The sequence below is a fragment of the Palaemon carinicauda genome, chromosome 39 (genome assembly GCF_036898095.1).
Source record: "Palaemon carinicauda isolate YSFRI2023 chromosome 39, ASM3689809v2, whole genome shotgun sequence".
Taxonomy (NCBI): domain Eukaryota; kingdom Metazoa; phylum Arthropoda; class Malacostraca; order Decapoda; family Palaemonidae; genus Palaemon; species Palaemon carinicauda.
Genome location: NC_090763.1, coordinates 20,951,387 through 20,968,549, shown reverse-complemented (window position 1 = coordinate 20,968,549; position 17,163 = coordinate 20,951,387). Strand labels below are relative to the sequence as shown.

Genomic DNA, 17,163 nt, shown 5'->3' with positions numbered 1-17,163 from the left:
TAACTCTTATTTGCTTTTTCTCTGCCTTTGTACTGACATTATTTCAGTTTTACTCTCATATTGATTTACAGTCCTACATTTCTGCTTTCTCTATTCAAACCCTCTATCATCTTTTGAGATTCCTCCTATGATTCACTAAATAGAACTGTCACCTGTAAATCTTAAATTGTTGGTGTAATACCCATTATTGTTAATTCTTACATTTTGCTAATATGAATTCTTCATAACGTTTTCCAGGCATTCTTTAAATAATTTAGGAGAGATGGGGGTGCCCATATCTAACCTATTTCTCAATTGTAATTTCCCTATTATCTTATGTAATTTCTAGATTACTGCTCTTCCTACATATAAATATCATGAAGTGTTCTCGTTCTTGAAGGACTATCTTTACTGCTAAAGTTTAAACAAAATCAAAAGCTTTCTCATAGTCTATAGATGCCTTACAGAGTAGTTTGTCATACTCTGTTGATTTCTCCATTAGCTGGTTTTATGTTGACCAGGCTGACATGAGTCTTTTTATTGTTTATATATGACATATCTGTTTTTGACGTTGTTAATAGTTTATATAGGACATATCTGTTTTGACGCTGTTACTGTTTTTAGGAATGATATATTGTTAATTTATTCTCATCTTTTATTTATTTCCTTTCCTCACTGGGCTATTTTTCCCGGTTGGAGCCCTTGGGCTTAAAGCATCTTGCTTTTCCAACTAGGGTTGTAGCTTGGCTTGTAATAATAATAATAATGATAATAATAATAATAATAATAATAATAATAATAATAATAATAATAATAATAATAATTACAAGTAGCCTACATGGTTAGTTGTTGAATGCCGACGTCTAAAGTTATTCTGCTCTCTTGGTTGGTTAAAGTCTATCTGTCTCTCTATTTGGTCTAATACATCTTAAATATTTTGCATGTTACTGAGAACAAACTTATTGAGTGGTAATGTTCAGGTATTTTGTATTTTCCTTTTGATAATTAGTACAATGATAAAGTTTTCCAAACTGCAGGCATATATTATTCTTACAGACATATTTGTGTAAAAAATTTGTAAAGTTCAAAGAGTTTTACTACTATGAAATCTCCTCCATCTATTATCAAACAAATTTTTCTTCTGCTTTGCCTCTTTTCATGCGTTTTAATGTTTTTTTTTTTTATCTTATGGTTACATTTGGTATCTGTTCAGGTGTTTCATTATTTCTACTGGTGAAGTCATTTCTTATATCAGTTTTGTATAAAAATCCTCCAATTTTTATGATTCCTTCTCTTTAGCTGATAATATTTCCATTTTCATTCTTTAAAGCAAATATCTGTTAGCGTCCTGTTCCAGGTCTTCTCGTCACTTTGATGCTTATTTCTTTCTCTAATGTTTCCTCATTGTTTTTATCTTAAGTGTTTTTATGTATAGGCTACTGTATGTATGTGTGTATGTATTTCATATCCTACAAGTATCACCATATTCAGCTGCTATTAGACCACTACAGAACGAAAGCCTCAGACAAGTCCTTCCATTCGCGTGTTTTTGGTCTTTCTATGCCAGTCCTCATCCGTAAACTTTCTTAGTTCGTCAATCCATCGTCTTCTCCTCCTTCCCCTGCTCATTTTACAATCTCTTGGAACACATTCTGTTATACGTATAAGTTATAGGCTACGTATGTACTGTATATAACACCAGCTGTCGTAACATTAATTTATTTCTGCCATTTCTATATTTCCTTTAATATTGCGTATGCACAAAGGCTTTAACTACACAATATCATACACTACAAATTCCCTTCAAATTCACAAAAAGGATATTGTAATATAATAATTCTTATCGTAAGGCCTACCCAAAATGACATAAAATTATACCATACTTGTATTTTTCGATGTATTCAAAAGCATGAAAGAATAGGACTTTATGAGGCACCTACAAGATTCCCGGCTGCAGGGAAGAATAATGTGTCAGGACAGAATAACGATAACTAATGTATCAAAAGTCAAAAGGGACTAATATGCCAAATGAGACGAATGTGTCAAAAGGGACGGCGGCGGCGGGAGGCCACTTGTCCGGTCTGAGCCAGTGTTGCCAGATGGATTAGTATAAAAATCTCCAAAACTCATGCAGAAGAATCCCCAAAACAACCTAAAAATCCCTATTTTCACAAATATATTTTCTTCTGTCTTGATCACGTAGGCTTTACAAATATAGAAATTACCCAATATACTTCATATAAGCGCAAACAAACTAATTGCAACAATATAAAGGTTTACGCATCTTTGTTTCTCCATAGAAAATTGTACAGAATATCCCCATTAGACGCCCAAAATCCCCAGATCCAGGAATAATTTCCCATTTCTGACAACACTTGTCCAGACCCGCGGCTCCTGAGAGCCTGTAGTAATGGCGGGGAGTGGTGGAGGGTCTGCAGACGACGCGAGTATGGCTGGCTTTCATGACAAAAACTCGAGGGTTGTCGGGACGTGGAAGGTACATATCTTATTCACTTTTCGTATTTTCTCTTTCCCTCGAAGTACAAATATTGAAATGACATGGGAAACATCCCTGTACTGTGTGTTGTAATGTCCGTCCCCACGTAGATGCGTTTTTAAGGTCAAAACCTTTTCCCCTTTTTCGACCCCGTTTGTCAGATGGTGGAATTGACATCGATTTTAATGTCAGCTGATAGTTGATCATTACTGACCTCGTATTGCTATCCGGTATTCAAATATAAGGTCATCTGATGTAGTTGACGAATGACCTTTTGTTGTAGACGAAGCAGACGTCTTCTGCTAGTTGGATCTGTCAAAAGGTGGTTGAAGTCAATTGGGAAGACACGAGACGAGCTAGATTTTTGTTATATTGAGGAATCAATTAATATTTTTTATTTTTTTAGCTTGAAACCGGATATATTAATTTAATCGGTTATTTCTAATATAAATCAACTGTGACAGTTTATTCCTAAATTAATTGTTGTGGGGTAGGCTATAACCTACACAAGTGTTGGTTCTCGGCTAGTTGATCTAAGTTAACGTCGTCTAAATAGGTTGTATCATAGTTATTACATCTTTGTAATTATTGTTAATATATTAAATGGTTATATATTCTGTTGGACTCATAGTTACTTGCTTTCAATTTATAGGTATCTTAGTTTATATCCTTTGTCTGATTCCTGAAGGTTAGTTTTGTAATCTCGCCTTAATTAAAGGCTGTACAATCGTTTAAAACTTTAATCTAAGGTTATTAGAAGAGTTAATTTGAATATTCCATTGTTTACAAAAAGTAAATTATCCATTCAGTAAGATTTTTTAATAGAATTTGGAAATGTCTCCGAAATGTGACTCGTCTTAATGTGGTGGCCTATTGGAAGCTCCCCTGGCTGGCACTCGGTGGACTGGGGTTTGAGTCCTGCTCAAACTTTAGTGTCTGCAACCTAACCATCCATGCGAGCCAAGGATGAGGGCTTAGGGGGAACCTATAGATTTACCTGTCGAGTCATCAGTAACCATTGCTTGGTCCTCCCTGGTCCCAGCTTGGGTGGAGAGGGGCTTGGGGTGCTGATCATATGTATGTATAGTTAGTCTCTAGGGCACTATCTTGCTAGCTAGGTCGATATCACTGACCCTAGCCTCTACCATTCATGAGTAGCCTTTAAACCTAAAGGTTCAGTAGGCTATTGCATTTTGGCCCAAATTATTATTATTATTATTATTATTATTATTATTTTTATTATCATTATCATTACCAGCAAAGCTATAACCATGGTTGGAAAAGCAGGATGCTATAAGCCCAAGGGCTCCAAGGAAAATAGCCTAGTGAGGAAAGGAAACAAGGAAATGAATAAACTACTGGAGAAGTAATAAACAATCACAATAGAATATTTTAAAAACAGTAAAAACATTAAATTAGATCTTTTATACATAAAGTATGAAAACTTAAAAAAAAAACATGAGGAAGAGAAATATGATAGAATACTGTAGTGTGTCCGAGTGTACCCTCAAACTAGAGAACTTCAACCCAAGACCGTGAAAAATATACAACATGAACTATAGTCCATTTCTTTTAGCAATGCATATTTGCACTGACTCGCGGCGGTGCCCTTTTAGCTCGGAAAAGTTTCCGGATCGGTGATTGGTTTGAATTATCTTGTCCAACCAATCAGCGATCTGGAAACTTTTCCGAGCTAAAAGGGCACCGCTGCGAGTCGGTGCAAATATGCATCGCTAAAAGAAATGGACTATAGTAACTGCTAGTAGTCCGGCACAACAAAGGCAAAATGGCTGGATCAGACACTTTATTATCCTCTGTGAATTAGCCAATAACGAATTGATTTTAACCTGTTCAGTAGTTCTTAGGGTTATCAAGTATAATGTGCTGTTTAATTTAATATTTTGTAATAAGGGTACCAGAATGTTATTTTCTGAATACATTAATTTAATATTTTCCAATTTGTCTGGCGTATTGTTTATTTCGGACCAAAACGGTAGTTTTGATACCGACCCCTTGTTTTTTGTTTAACCATTCGTAGAGCTAATGTATTACCCAAGTTTGAAAGGGCAGATATATCCAAACATGAAATAATCAATTTAAAAAAATGTATAGTTTGTGTGTTATCAACAATAATTCTTCAGATATCCATAAAACATAATACTGGAATAATGCAGAAAGAAAAATTATTGTAGAGAAATTAATTCTTACTAAACCTAACCTAAAGTAGTATGGCAGGGGTGTTTACCTACCCTGGACCAAACTCCACATAACCTGACATAGAGTTCCAGAAATTATATAGATTACAGAAATGCATCCTAACCTATCTGGGATCTTTTCCTTATACCCTACTGGACTCCATCTCACCTGACCTAGAAGCTCGTGAAGTTATTGAAAATGCAGAAATTCAGTCGGTATTAACCCTGCAAATCATACATTACCCGAAACATAGTCTGCTCTTTCTCCCTTTGGAATTACATAATTTAACATACTTTCTACCACAAGCTGTGGAAGTGGGCTATGGGGCATACATTTCTTTGTCTAATTGTAAATTCAAGTATAAACAAATACTGTATAACATTTGATGAGGTTATTTATCAGTGGAAGGGTTACGTTAGTGAGAGGTCTTGATTAAGAATCCCAAAAGGTCCAGATTCTTAATTATAAGACCATATGTTCTTATTTGTTCAGTATGATTCTATTCAGAAAGCTTTTTGTGTGCACAGGAATAACCAAGGATGCAAAAGCAAACTTGGTCAGAAACTGTGGAAATTGAATGAAATCACATGGAATTACCTTTATCACATGGTAGATATAGAAGATGAATAGCAATCATATAGAATATTTCCGACAAGTCCTAATAAAAAAAATGGTGTAGGTAAACAAAAACGCATTTGATGGATTCTCATTTTTTACATGTGCTGTTTCAACTAAATTCACTCATTTATGGTGAGGAATCACCACTTTTTTCTTTCTCACATTGCCAATATTGAGTAGAGTTTCATCATTCTTAATAACTCTTCAAGAAGTCCTGGTTACCTAGTAAACTCCATTAATGGTAATTTGGACTTTTACCTAACCATTTTTGCTGAATTGGACCACGATTTTCTTTTTCATTTTACGTGAAAAAATATCAACCCACTTATGTATTCTTGCCTTTTTCAGATCATTGAATGCGTTTCATTATCAGGCTCCTCAGAAGCTACGGGAATTGAAGGGTAAGTAAACATGATTACTGGTCTTTGTAGATCAATTAATGTATTGTGATATTACTTTTAATTAAATTACCTGTACTTTGTTGCTATGCTAACAAAGGGCAAAGCAAAAATTTAAGTAGCTTATTTATCTATAGTTTAAGCATTAAAGTTCTTGATATTTTAATTCATTTATTCTCTTCTGTGGAAGTTTGATTTTCACATCAGTTTTTCCTGATTTCTATAATGATAATAATAAGTATGTAATGGCAGTTTGGATGCAAAGCATTTTGCTTATTTGGTATATTTTGTGTTTCGGGTGAATGTTTTCCATTGCACCTTTTATAAATATACAATTGGTTTATTTTTCCCAGGACCGAGTTTGTGTTATCAGAAGCAGGTGATGTCACTTGGACTGTCACGGATGGCTGTGATGCCCTTCCCCTCTTCTCTTGTCAAATGTATGAAGTGTACACCTACCAAAATCTTCAGTGCTATGGCAACAGAACATTATTGCGCTTCGCTGCATACAATGGTCATATTATCGAGTTTAGAGTAAGTGAGGTGTACAATATTTTTAGATTTGGAAATTTATTCATTGAATTATATTTGGTTTATGCATTGAATTATATTTGATTTTATGTTAATCAGCTAGATAATTGTTAAATAAATAAGAAGCTGGTCCATGGTATGAAAAATATAAGTTTATATTGGGAACAATGGGCATTCTTTATGAATTTATTAGTCATAAATATGGTTAGCTCTTATGTCTTGATTACTTTTGGAACTGTCAATTTAATGCTATTAGAAAAGGATTTTTGATTTTGCATGTAACAAAAAATCTAAAAGCCTCTTTAATTTCCAGTTGGACCAACCGGTGATGTCTAGAGATTTGATGTTACTCACTTATGATGGCTGGTTCATGCTACAGTGTGAGAAGGTAATTCAATCATTTTTTCAAACGCTTTTGTGTAAGATTTGTTCTCATACGTAATACAAACTTTTGACGAGTATGATTTCAGTGAAGCTGGAAAGCAATCATTAAGCTTTTTACAAGATAAACACAGCTGGCTGTCAGGTGATAGGAAAGCCACGCCCACCCAATAGGTAGCTGCTCACCTTCACATTGACTTTGGCTGGCTTAAAGTACTGTACTGTACAACCAAACTGATGCCCGAGAGGCTCTCAGGTTCCTTTCTTGAATCTTTAGGTTCTAATACTGATGGCTTGCTCTTCCTCATCTCCTTCCAAGTTGGTGTCTATCAAAGGAAGGAAGAAATAAGGAGACCCCTGTCCTCCCCTCAGGAAGTTCTTTAATCACGATAGGAGTATTACCTTTCTCTAGCTAAGATAATCACACCTGCCTGTCGCCCAAAGCTCTCCGCTGACATAACTACTGCTGATCCTCACAAGGATCTGGACTTGGATGTGCTGTGGCCTGTCCATGGCATTCATGGTGCCTCTTTAGCGTAGAAGCTTCTGGAGGTGTTAAATGGGGCTAGATCGTAGATGTCTTTCCACACTCCTGTTTCCATCCCGCCTGTTGAGGAGAGCAGTGGAGTGATGCCCCTGGATGTATCCCTTGATGTGATTGGTGATGAAATACCACCTCTTGCTGAAGACCAGTTGGCTGCAAAATACTCAGCCGCGGTGAAGGAGAAGTGTCGTTACTCCCTGTCAACTGCTTCGTCTGTTCCTGTGCCTTTTTCTTCCTCTGCTGAGGAGCGGCCTGCCTTCAAGAAGAAGACGAGGAGTAGTTCACCAAAGCACAGGACAATTGATAGTGTACAATGGAATATCACTGGTAACGGACAACTCTTCTTCCTTATTAGTCCGTTATTGGGAGTTTCAGCTGTAATTTGTTTGTTCCAACACCTATTACTAAGCCTTTCATTCTTTACTGTGGGTATATATTTCGGCAAAAGCTGAAAACTACCCATAAAGCATTTTAGCGAGGGGCTAGCGGGAATTAAATCAGCTCCCCTGCTCACTCACTCCGTTGAAATGGCATCAGTTTTTATTTTGGCTCAGTAGAGAGCGGACATGCCGTCAGTCTCTCCCATTAACCCTCATTCCTTTTGAGTAAACTGGCTGTAATTCTGTATTTTTTTTTTCTCTTCAGGTTTGCTTGTGCATCGTGAAATTCCCTTACAATGGGAATTTTTCCCGGCATAGAAGGGTACCCTTGCAGGCACCATGTTGGCCCTGGAGACAGAATCTCACACCCTTTTTCCTGCTTGTAGAAGTCATTTTTGTTTGTAGGAGTGGCCATCCACTGAGTGGGTGTAGTTCTGTAGGCAAAGGAAGAATTCTAAATGGGATTCTTTTCCTTCGGGGTCTTCCTTAAGGGCGAAGAATTCCCGATATTTTACTACCTCATCTCATTCCCTTTCCGTTGACTCTGCTTTATTGGTCTCCTCTGGAGGATGATTGAGGACTTCACCGCTTCCCTTAGCAAAGCGGTGCCGTTTACCTTAGTGGAGTCTCTTGCTGCTGACGCTGTGCGTCAGCTTTAGCCTTCCTTGGGGATCTCAGGTTCCCTTCTAAGGAATGTCTTTTGGAGGCTCTACAACGAGGGGAACTGGGGGAATGTACACGTGTCTCCCCAGAAGTTGACTACAGTCTTCTTCCTCGACACTGCAATAGGTGACCTGCCAGAGCTTTTTGTCCTCCCTGTTGCAGCTACCTACCTGCGCTTCTGCTCTTCCACCTTTCATTTGTACTGCTTCCACATGCAAACAAGAGCAGTTGCAGACTTGTAACCCTCTGTGTTACCAGTTGTGGGATCCTCTCGAGGTGAACCCAGATGCTGACCTCGGTCAGTCTTCACAGCTCGCTGATTATGCTACTTGCCCTCAGACTGAGCTTGCTCAGTGTGCTGAGGCCTTCAGCATATAAAGCATCGACCTTTAACTTCTGGTGTTAAGCACCTGTCTTGTTCACAAGCAAGGCTGTCTTCATCTGATTGCTGGTCCCCTCTGGGCTTTGTGAAATGTGTGCTCATTTCATCCAAGCCTTTTTCATGCTTTTCAGAACATTGCTTTTCGAAGCAAGACGATGATGTTAGCAAGTTTTCAGCATGCGCTACTTTGGTAGTGCACATTCTCCCCATTGCTGTATGTTTCAGCAGTGCCAGACCACCCACAGGTGAGCACTATGGTTCTCCCATTGTGCTATTCTTTGGCAGCGAAGGGACAGTCGTAAGTGCACGCCATTTTGGCTACTCACCAATTTTCTCCTTGACAACCTGTGGTGAAACAGGTACGCTCATCGGCACTTAACACCGGTCACCTCTGACTACCTTGGTAGTTCACGATGGTGCGCCTTTTTGCGATTAATCATTGGTGCGCTCACCGTTAGAGCAGTCAACACTTGCTGGCCCTTTTTTGGGTATGGCTGGAAGGGATTGCAAGCATGCTCCATGCAGCAGTGCCTCAGCGGGTGCTCCTCCTTTTACAAAGGACACTCCTTGGATTCCTTTTACAAAGGACACTCCTTGGATTCCTTTTACAAAGGACACTCCTTGGATTCCTTTTACAAAGGACACTCCTTGGATTTGAGACCTTGTCAAGGCAGTGCAATAGGCAGTTTCTGATCAGCCCCAACACCACCTATTGTACCTACAGCAGGTACTCCTGGTATTCCTCTTGAGGCATCAGAATCGTCCTGGAGGAGCATTCCACCCTCGGACCCTAGATGAAGTAGTGCTAGTACAAGGCAGGTTTCTTCCTCCGACTGCTCCTCACTTTCTTTCTCCCTAACAGCAGTCTTTGTACCTGTACTCTAAGGCTTCCAACACCTGCTTATACCTTGAGTGGGAGCGATTTACTATCATCCCAATCAAACCCCAAAAGAGGAGAAGAGGGCAACAGCAAACAACTCCTCCCCAAGGGGATACATTGAACCTAAGGATTCATAGGGGTTCGAGGTCTCCGAGAGAAACCTTGTTTACCAACTATCTGCCTTTGCTGATAGAGCTTGACTAACCCAAACCTGCTGCTCTGGTCGTCCTTCGGAGGCAGTAGTTCCTCCTCCCATATCTCCTAAGGTTTCGCGATTAAGGAGGATATGAGGAAAGAATCTTTTTCTCTCCTTCTGACGCTCTGTCCAGCCCTTAGAGAGGAAGGATGCAAAGACCTTTATGAAGATCTGTACCCCAAAACTCGAGGACCCAGATCTGCAGAAGGGCATTCCTGATTCGGTTTCAATCTCAATAAGACCAGAGGAATGTGGTTTATCTCCTAGGTCTCAAGTCCCTACTAGGGATTTACATGACAACTCTGATCAGCCCCCCAGACTCCTGTAGGTGTGAGCTCAGGATTGGATGATCCATTCGATGATGGCTCAGACCATTCTGAAGGCATGCTGTCAGTGTTCACCAGTCCTGAGATCTCACCTTTAGTGCAAAAGAGTTTGATCATGTCTTCCTTCAGGTTTTATCCTGTATAAAGAAGATTGATTATTGGCGATTCAGCCCAGGTTCCCCCCGGATGAAAGGATACTGTTCTGGAACTCTTCTATGACACCCCGAGACCCACCAAGACTAAGGTTCACCAGTATCAGATCCCCAGGCCTTTTGGGATGATGCCTTCCACCATCAGTAGAACAATCTGGACGTTTATGGTTTCCCCCCTCCTGTTCAGTGAGGAGGCTTCTGAACAAAGTAAGGGCTTCAATAGATCTTTCAATAACCCTTGTAGCTCTGATATGGCAACATGCATAATGATTCCACACCTTATACATCTGCTCACATACGGGATGAGGGAGCTCCCTCCTCTTACAGTCTACTCAAACAACCACACGCAAAGATTTACCACAAGGCAGTGGCTTTACTACGTCTCATGCCTGGTGGTTATCCAGCCCCTCTTCTAGTCGAGAGGCTTTTTGTAAGCAGTAGCAAAAAGGATATCTGGATACCTCTGCGAATCTTCTTCTGTCGTCTATTAGGAGAAGTGGGCAATCTTTTGTGGTTGATGTTGGGGAAGGGGTATTGCTCCTCACGATGTCACTATCCCAGTGATAGTGGAGTTCTTATTATACCCTGGTTAGGAAAAGCTCTGCTCGGTCTCAGCGGTGAAAGGTTACCGCTAAGCCTTGAGCCTTGCCTTTAGACTGAACGGAGTTAAGATTTGCTCCTTGAAGGAACTGTCCCTCCTCATAGGGAGTATTGAGCATACTTTCCCTCAGCCAGAAGTCAGACCACCTCCTTGGAACGTAGTTAGTGTACTACAATCCCTGAAAGGGGGGAGCCCCTCATGAATCATTGTGTCAAGTTATCAGACCTCAATGTGATGCTAATGACAGTCTTCCTTCTGGCACTGGCCTCCATAGAGAGAGTCAGCGAGTTACATAGTCTGTTACATGCTGTCACCCATTCAATGGGATAGGATAGGGTATCACTCAACTACGACCCAGAGTTTATTGTTAAGACTCAAAATCCAGCTGTAGTGGATCGTAGATTTGGGCCCTTCCGGATTGAGAGTCTCCGTTCTGTAACCGATGACCCAGATCAGGTATGAGTATGGGCAGTGTTAAGAGAAGAGTTACTAGGAATACAATCTCTTCCTGGATTTGACAGGTCATCAATTGGGCCTTGAATTCTGACTCTTCCTTAAGGTCATAGACCCAGAACTCATGATGAAGATAGCACGTCCCTAGTATTCATAAACAACTACGTACTCTGTAGCATAGGTACTTTAGGCAGGTGTTTGGAAGCATCAGATGATCTTCACAGCGCACTACCTGCAATACGTAGCTCACAGAAACCTAGATACAATACTTCTCCTTAGGTCCTGTGGTGGCTGCACATCATTTGGTTGAAGACACCTTGATGAGTGATTGTGTTACTGGCCTTTTTGTTCTTAATCTTCCCCCCTCTTATGGTACAGCACCTACGGAATTCTACAGGTCATCAACTGGGCCTTGAATTCTGACTCTCCTTAAGGTCATAGACCCAGAACTCATGATGAAGATAGCACGTCCTGAGCATTCATAAAGAACTACGTACTCTGTAGCGTAGGCACTTCAGGTAGGTATTCGGAAGCATCAGATGATCTTCACAGCCCACAACTGTAATACGTACCTCACAGGAACCTAGATACAGTACTTTCTCTATAGGTCCTGTGGTGGCTGCACATCATGTGGTTTAAGACACCTCGGCTCCCCAGTAGCAGCTGGTCAATGGCAGGCGTTACTTGGGAGTTATTATGAGATGAATGATTGTGTGACTGGCCTTTTTGTTCTTAATCTTCCCCTCTCTTGTGGTACAGCACCTACGAATCTCTGCAGTGTGTCATACCCCGCATCATGGTACTATCCAGTTGGTTAGGACTTCCACCTTCCTCAGGGCAAGTCTCCACAGTTAAGAGTGAAAAGTTTTGTACAGTATTAGTTGATGGAACAAATGACAAATTTGAGGGTAATTTGTATTTTCCCTAATTATACAAACCTTGACCTATTTACTCATACTTGAACCTCCATTACCTATCCCCCGGAAAGTCCTGCCTGCAATGAAAAAGTGACGTAATTTCCCCAGTGTGTGTGTGTGAGTGAGCTGGGCTGGGCTACCCCCTGATAATCAGCGGTGTGCAGTTATACCTTGCTAAAAAGTTTAATGAATAGTTTTCAGCTTTTGTTGAAATATATATCCACAGTAAAGAGCTCAAGGTTTGTCTGATCATCATCATCATCTCCTACGCCTTTTGATGCAAAGGGCCTCGGTTAGATTTCGCCAGTCTTCTTTATCTTGAGATTTTAATTCAATACTTCCCCATTCATTATTTACTTTGCACTTCATAGTCCTCAGCCATGTAAACCTGGGTCTTCCAACTCTTTTAGTGCCTTGTGGAGCCAAGCTGAACGTTTGGGGAGTGCAAAGAGCATGCCCAAACCATCTCCATCTACCCCTCATCATGATCTCATCCTTATATGGTACTCGAGTAATCTCTTATAGTTTAATTTCTAATCCTATCCTGCCATTTAACTCCCAATATCCTTCTGAGGGCTTTCTCAAATATACTAAATCTATTGGAGATTGTTTCATTGTTATACCATGACTCATGTCCATAGAGATCTCACTAAACTGATATGTAGTCTGATTTTTATATGTAATTTCAGGCGATTTGGTTTCCAAATTTTACTGAACGTAGCCATTGTCTGATTGGCTTTTTTCAATCTTTCACCAAACTCCAATTCTGAAGACCCTGTATTAGAGATCATAGTTCCTAAATGCTTAAATGATTCTACATACATACATACATACATATACCAAGGCACTTCCCCCAATTTTTGGGGGTAGCCGACATCAACATATGAATCAAAACAAAAAGGGGACCTCTACTCTCTACGTTCCTCCCAGCCTGACAAGGGACTCAACCGAGTTCAGCTGGTACTGCTAGGGTGCCACAGCCCACCCTCCCCCGTTATCCACCACAGATGAAGCTTCATAATGCTGAATCCCCTACTGCTGCTACCTCCACGGTCATCTAAGGCACCGGAGGAAGCAGCAGGGCCTACCGGAACTGCATCACAATCGCTCGCCATTCATTCCTATTTCTAGCACGCTCTCTTGCCTCTCTCACATCTATCCTCCTATCACCCAGAGCTTTCTTCACTCCATCCATCCACCCAAACCTTGGCCTTCCTCTTGTACTTCTCCCATCAACTCTTTCATTCATCACCTTCTTTAGCAGACGGCCATTTTCCATTCTCTCAACATGGCCAAACCACCTCAACACATTCATATCCACTTTAGTTGCTAAATAATTTCTTACACTCGTTCTCACCCTCACCACTTCGTTCTTAACCCTATCTACTCGAGATACACCAGCCATACTCCTTAGACACTTCAACTCGAACACATTCAATTTCTGTCTCTCCATCACTTTCATTCTCCACAACACCGATCCATACATCACAGTTGGTACAATCACTTTCTCATATAGAACTCTCTTTACATTCATGCCCAACCCTCTATTTTTTACTACTCCCTTAACTGCCCCCAACACTTTGCAACCTTCATTCACTCTCTGACGTACATCTGCTTCCACTCCACCATTTGCTGCAACAACAGACCCCAAGTACTTAAACTGATCCACCTCCTCAAGTAACTCTCCATTCAACATGACATTCAACCTTGCACCACCTTCCCTTCTCGTACATCTCATAACCTTACTCTTACCCACATTAACTCTCAACTTCCTTCTCTCACACACCCTTCCAAATTCTGTCACTAGTCGGTCAAGCTTCTCTTCTGTGTCTGCAACCAGTACAGTACCATCTGCAAACAACAACTGATTTACCTCCCGTTCATGGTCATTCTCGTCTACCAGTTTTAATCCTTGTCCAAGCACTCGAGCATTCACCTCTCTAACCACTCCATCAACATACAAGTTAAACAACCACGGCGACATCACACATCCCAGTCTCAGCCCCACTCTCACCGGAAACCAATCACTCACTTCATTTCCTATTCCAACACATGCTTTACTACCTTTGTAGAAACTTTTCACTGCTTGCAACAACCTTCCACCACTCCATCAACATACAAGTTAAACAACCACGGCGACATCACACATCCCTGTCTCAGCCCCACTCTCACCGGAAACCAATCACTCACTTCATTTCCTATTCCAACACATGCTTTACTACCTTTGTAGAAACTTTTCACTGCTTGCAACAACCTTCCACCAACTCCATATAACCTCATCACATTCCACATTGCTTCCCTATCAACTCTATCATACGCTTTCTCCAGATCCATAAACGCAACATACACCTCCTTACATTTTGCTAAATATTTCTCGCATATCTGCCTAACTGTAAAAATCTGATTTTAAATATTTAACTTAGCCGGTGAATATATAATAGCTGCTGCTCCGGCGGCTCGACAGAAAAACACAAAAACTCGCGAGCGATCGCTATGAAGGTTGCGGATGTGCCCACCAGCGCCAACTATCGGCCAGATACCGCATATACATGTAAACAGCTTCAATTCTTCTCTGTCGGTCTGATCGACAAGACGTACGATTACTCGCTGTTAACCTGGAGTTTTTCAACAGTCTTGGTGAAGTACTTCCTTTTGGTTTGAGCTTTCGCAGTGCAGGTGTTTTATCTTCAACTTAAACTATTGAACTCTTTTTTGGATAGATTTAATTGTTGATTACTTTGGATTGTTTTTTGGACTTTCTTTGACTTTTCAAAATGGCCGACCCTTCCCTTAATACGGAAGTGTGTTTTAGGCTTTTAGCAATTATCTTATCACGTTATAAATTGTTGTTGTTAATTATAGATTTTCCTCTATATATTTTATATCTCACCCGCCTTTATTAGGCCTCTTCGATTAGCTTTCCATTTATACTAAACATCAATATAAATTTTAATGTTTTGTTTATATGCGGCCTTACCTATTCCTCCCCTAGTCCGAGAGTAGGCGGTCCTAACTTGGAAACCGAAGTTAAACAACGTTGAGCCCATTCAACTTTTATTTTCGTTAAGTTTAAATCATTTGCTCTGTAAGAGTTATTAAATGAATATTTTTTATTAGTTATTTTATGGAAGATTTTCTTTGAATAGTCTTCGTGCTGTTTCAAAGATGAACAAACGTTTGGTTTATTTATGCTACGCAGTTTGCGCTCTATCGTTACGATAGAGAAAGAGAGAATCACGGTTTCACTTTGCAGAAAGAGTAAATCGATTTTGACGTTTTGTTCATTCTTCTTTCAAACTGAAATGTTTTAAATACTAATTTAAAGGAACTTGTTAATTTTCAATTTCTTAGTCCTTTCAGTTTTTTCCTTTGGTCAAATAACCTGTTTATTGACGAAAGGTGAGTGGGCTTTTCTCTTCGGTGTGAAATCAAGAGAGAGAGAGAGAGAGAGACGGAGAGAGAGGAAGAGAGAACGTTCCGATCTTTATTCTCGTCCCAAGCGAGTAACGTTGTTCTCGAGTCAGTTTTTTACTCTCGTCCCAAGTCTCTGTACGGGGAGAAAGGATAAATCGTTTTTAGTTTTTATTCTCGTCCCATGGCACTGTACGGTGAGAGATTGAAAACGTAGTTTTGAATGAACTAGTGTTTAGTCTCCTCCCCAGTCACTGATCCTTTTATCTTTATATATTTTCGTTTTATTCGATATATATGTTTACTGTTTTTTTGCTTGTATTAATGTGCTTACATTATATGACTTATTTCGCAATTATAACCTTTTGATGTAGGGGAGAATTGCGTGCTTCAGGTAGAAATCAGTTTTTTATTCATGCCTAATGTGAAATTATTGAAAAATTCGATTTCAGTGAAGTGCAAAAACAGAAAATTGTAGTGATAAGGTGATAATTGCGCAAAGTGTTATCAGTGTTGCGACAGAGGGTTCGTCTGTTCGTGCCTGTCGTTCGCCTAGTCCGAGACCTCTTGCAAGCTCCCATGCCCCAGGGAGAAGTAATGTCGTAGGACTTATGGGTTCGAGAGACTTTAACCAACGAACAGACGTTCCCTCTATGGTTTCAGGCGTGTCTCGTCAAGACCGCCCCTACCATAAGACGAGCGAGACGGTTTTCTCCTCGTCATCCGAAGGCTTATCGCGTAAGAAACCGTAGAGCAAGGTTTCGAGACCCTTAAAGCGAAAGCCAGTCCCTTCAGGACAGGTCCAGCGTCCTGGTTGTAGCCATTGGGACAGCTCTGACCCTGTGCAGTCATCGGAAGACTGCTCGACGCCTAATCAGAAGCGTAACACAGGCTCCGAGAGTCTTAGTGTAGGCAAGGTTTTGCAGTCACAGACGTTACCCTCGTCTCTTACCGCACCCATTCCTGTTGATCCTAAATGGGTTGTACTGCAAGACATGCAGAATAAGCTTGCCTCTCTTATGGAGGACTATTCTGCTGAGGGTTCACGATGATCCTCGCCGCTTAGCTGATCGAGATCCTGGCCGTCAGCCGCCCAAACGAGCCTTTGCTCGTCCTGTTGACGTTACAAAGTCACGTCAGTCACGTTTTGTAGAGCCTCACTCGATGCAATCCAGTGTTGACTTTCAGCCGCTTGTGGACGTTCAGCCGCTGCCGAATGCTCTTGTTGACGTTCAGGACGTTCGCCAACCAGCGAAGTTGACTTGTTTTGACGATGAGCGTCAAGCACCGCAGTCAAGAGTTGTTTTGACTGCTCAGTCTAGGCAGTCAAGGCAGTCTCGAGTTGACGTCGAGCGTCCTCCCGCACCTGTTGTTGTTGCTGGTCAGTCCTTTAAGCAGTTACATGACGTAGCGTCCTTGACTGCTACTGATGCTCCTTTGCGAGTGGACTCTGCTTGTCAAGCATTGCTACCACGGCAGGTCTCTCCCTTGCTTGAGACTCGGCAATTGTCGGACGAGGTTCCTTCAGATGAGGAAGTTGCTGATCCCCCTCCTACTGATATTCCCTTGTGGACTCTGTCAGACGGAGAGGAGCCTAAAGCTGCTCAGCCCTCTATGGACTTTAAATAAATCATGCTGAATTTTAAGGATCTTTGTCC

At 40.8% G+C, this 17,163-nt stretch overlaps 1 protein-coding gene across 3 annotated transcripts in view; it reads left to right on the top strand.

Annotated features, from left to right (window-relative positions):
- Nucleotides 1–2,361: 2,361 nt before the first annotated feature.
- The window catches only part of LOC137631063 (uncharacterized), a 307,769-nt gene continuing 292,967 nt past the window's right edge, over nucleotides 2,362–17,163 (top strand). For all 3 annotated transcript variants that reach the window (XR_011041845.1, XR_011041844.1, XM_068362666.1), the window contains exons 1-4: nucleotides 2,362–2,476; nucleotides 5,639–5,691; nucleotides 6,042–6,222; nucleotides 6,533–6,607. Coding sequence is in view for 1 of the 3 variants with exons in the window: in XM_068362666.1 (XP_068218767.1) it covers nucleotides 2,390–2,476; nucleotides 5,639–5,691; nucleotides 6,042–6,222; nucleotides 6,533–6,607 (396 nt within the window). In the remaining 2 variants the exon portion in view is untranslated. The remainder of the gene's footprint in view (nucleotides 2,477–5,638; nucleotides 5,692–6,041; nucleotides 6,223–6,532; nucleotides 6,608–17,163) is intronic.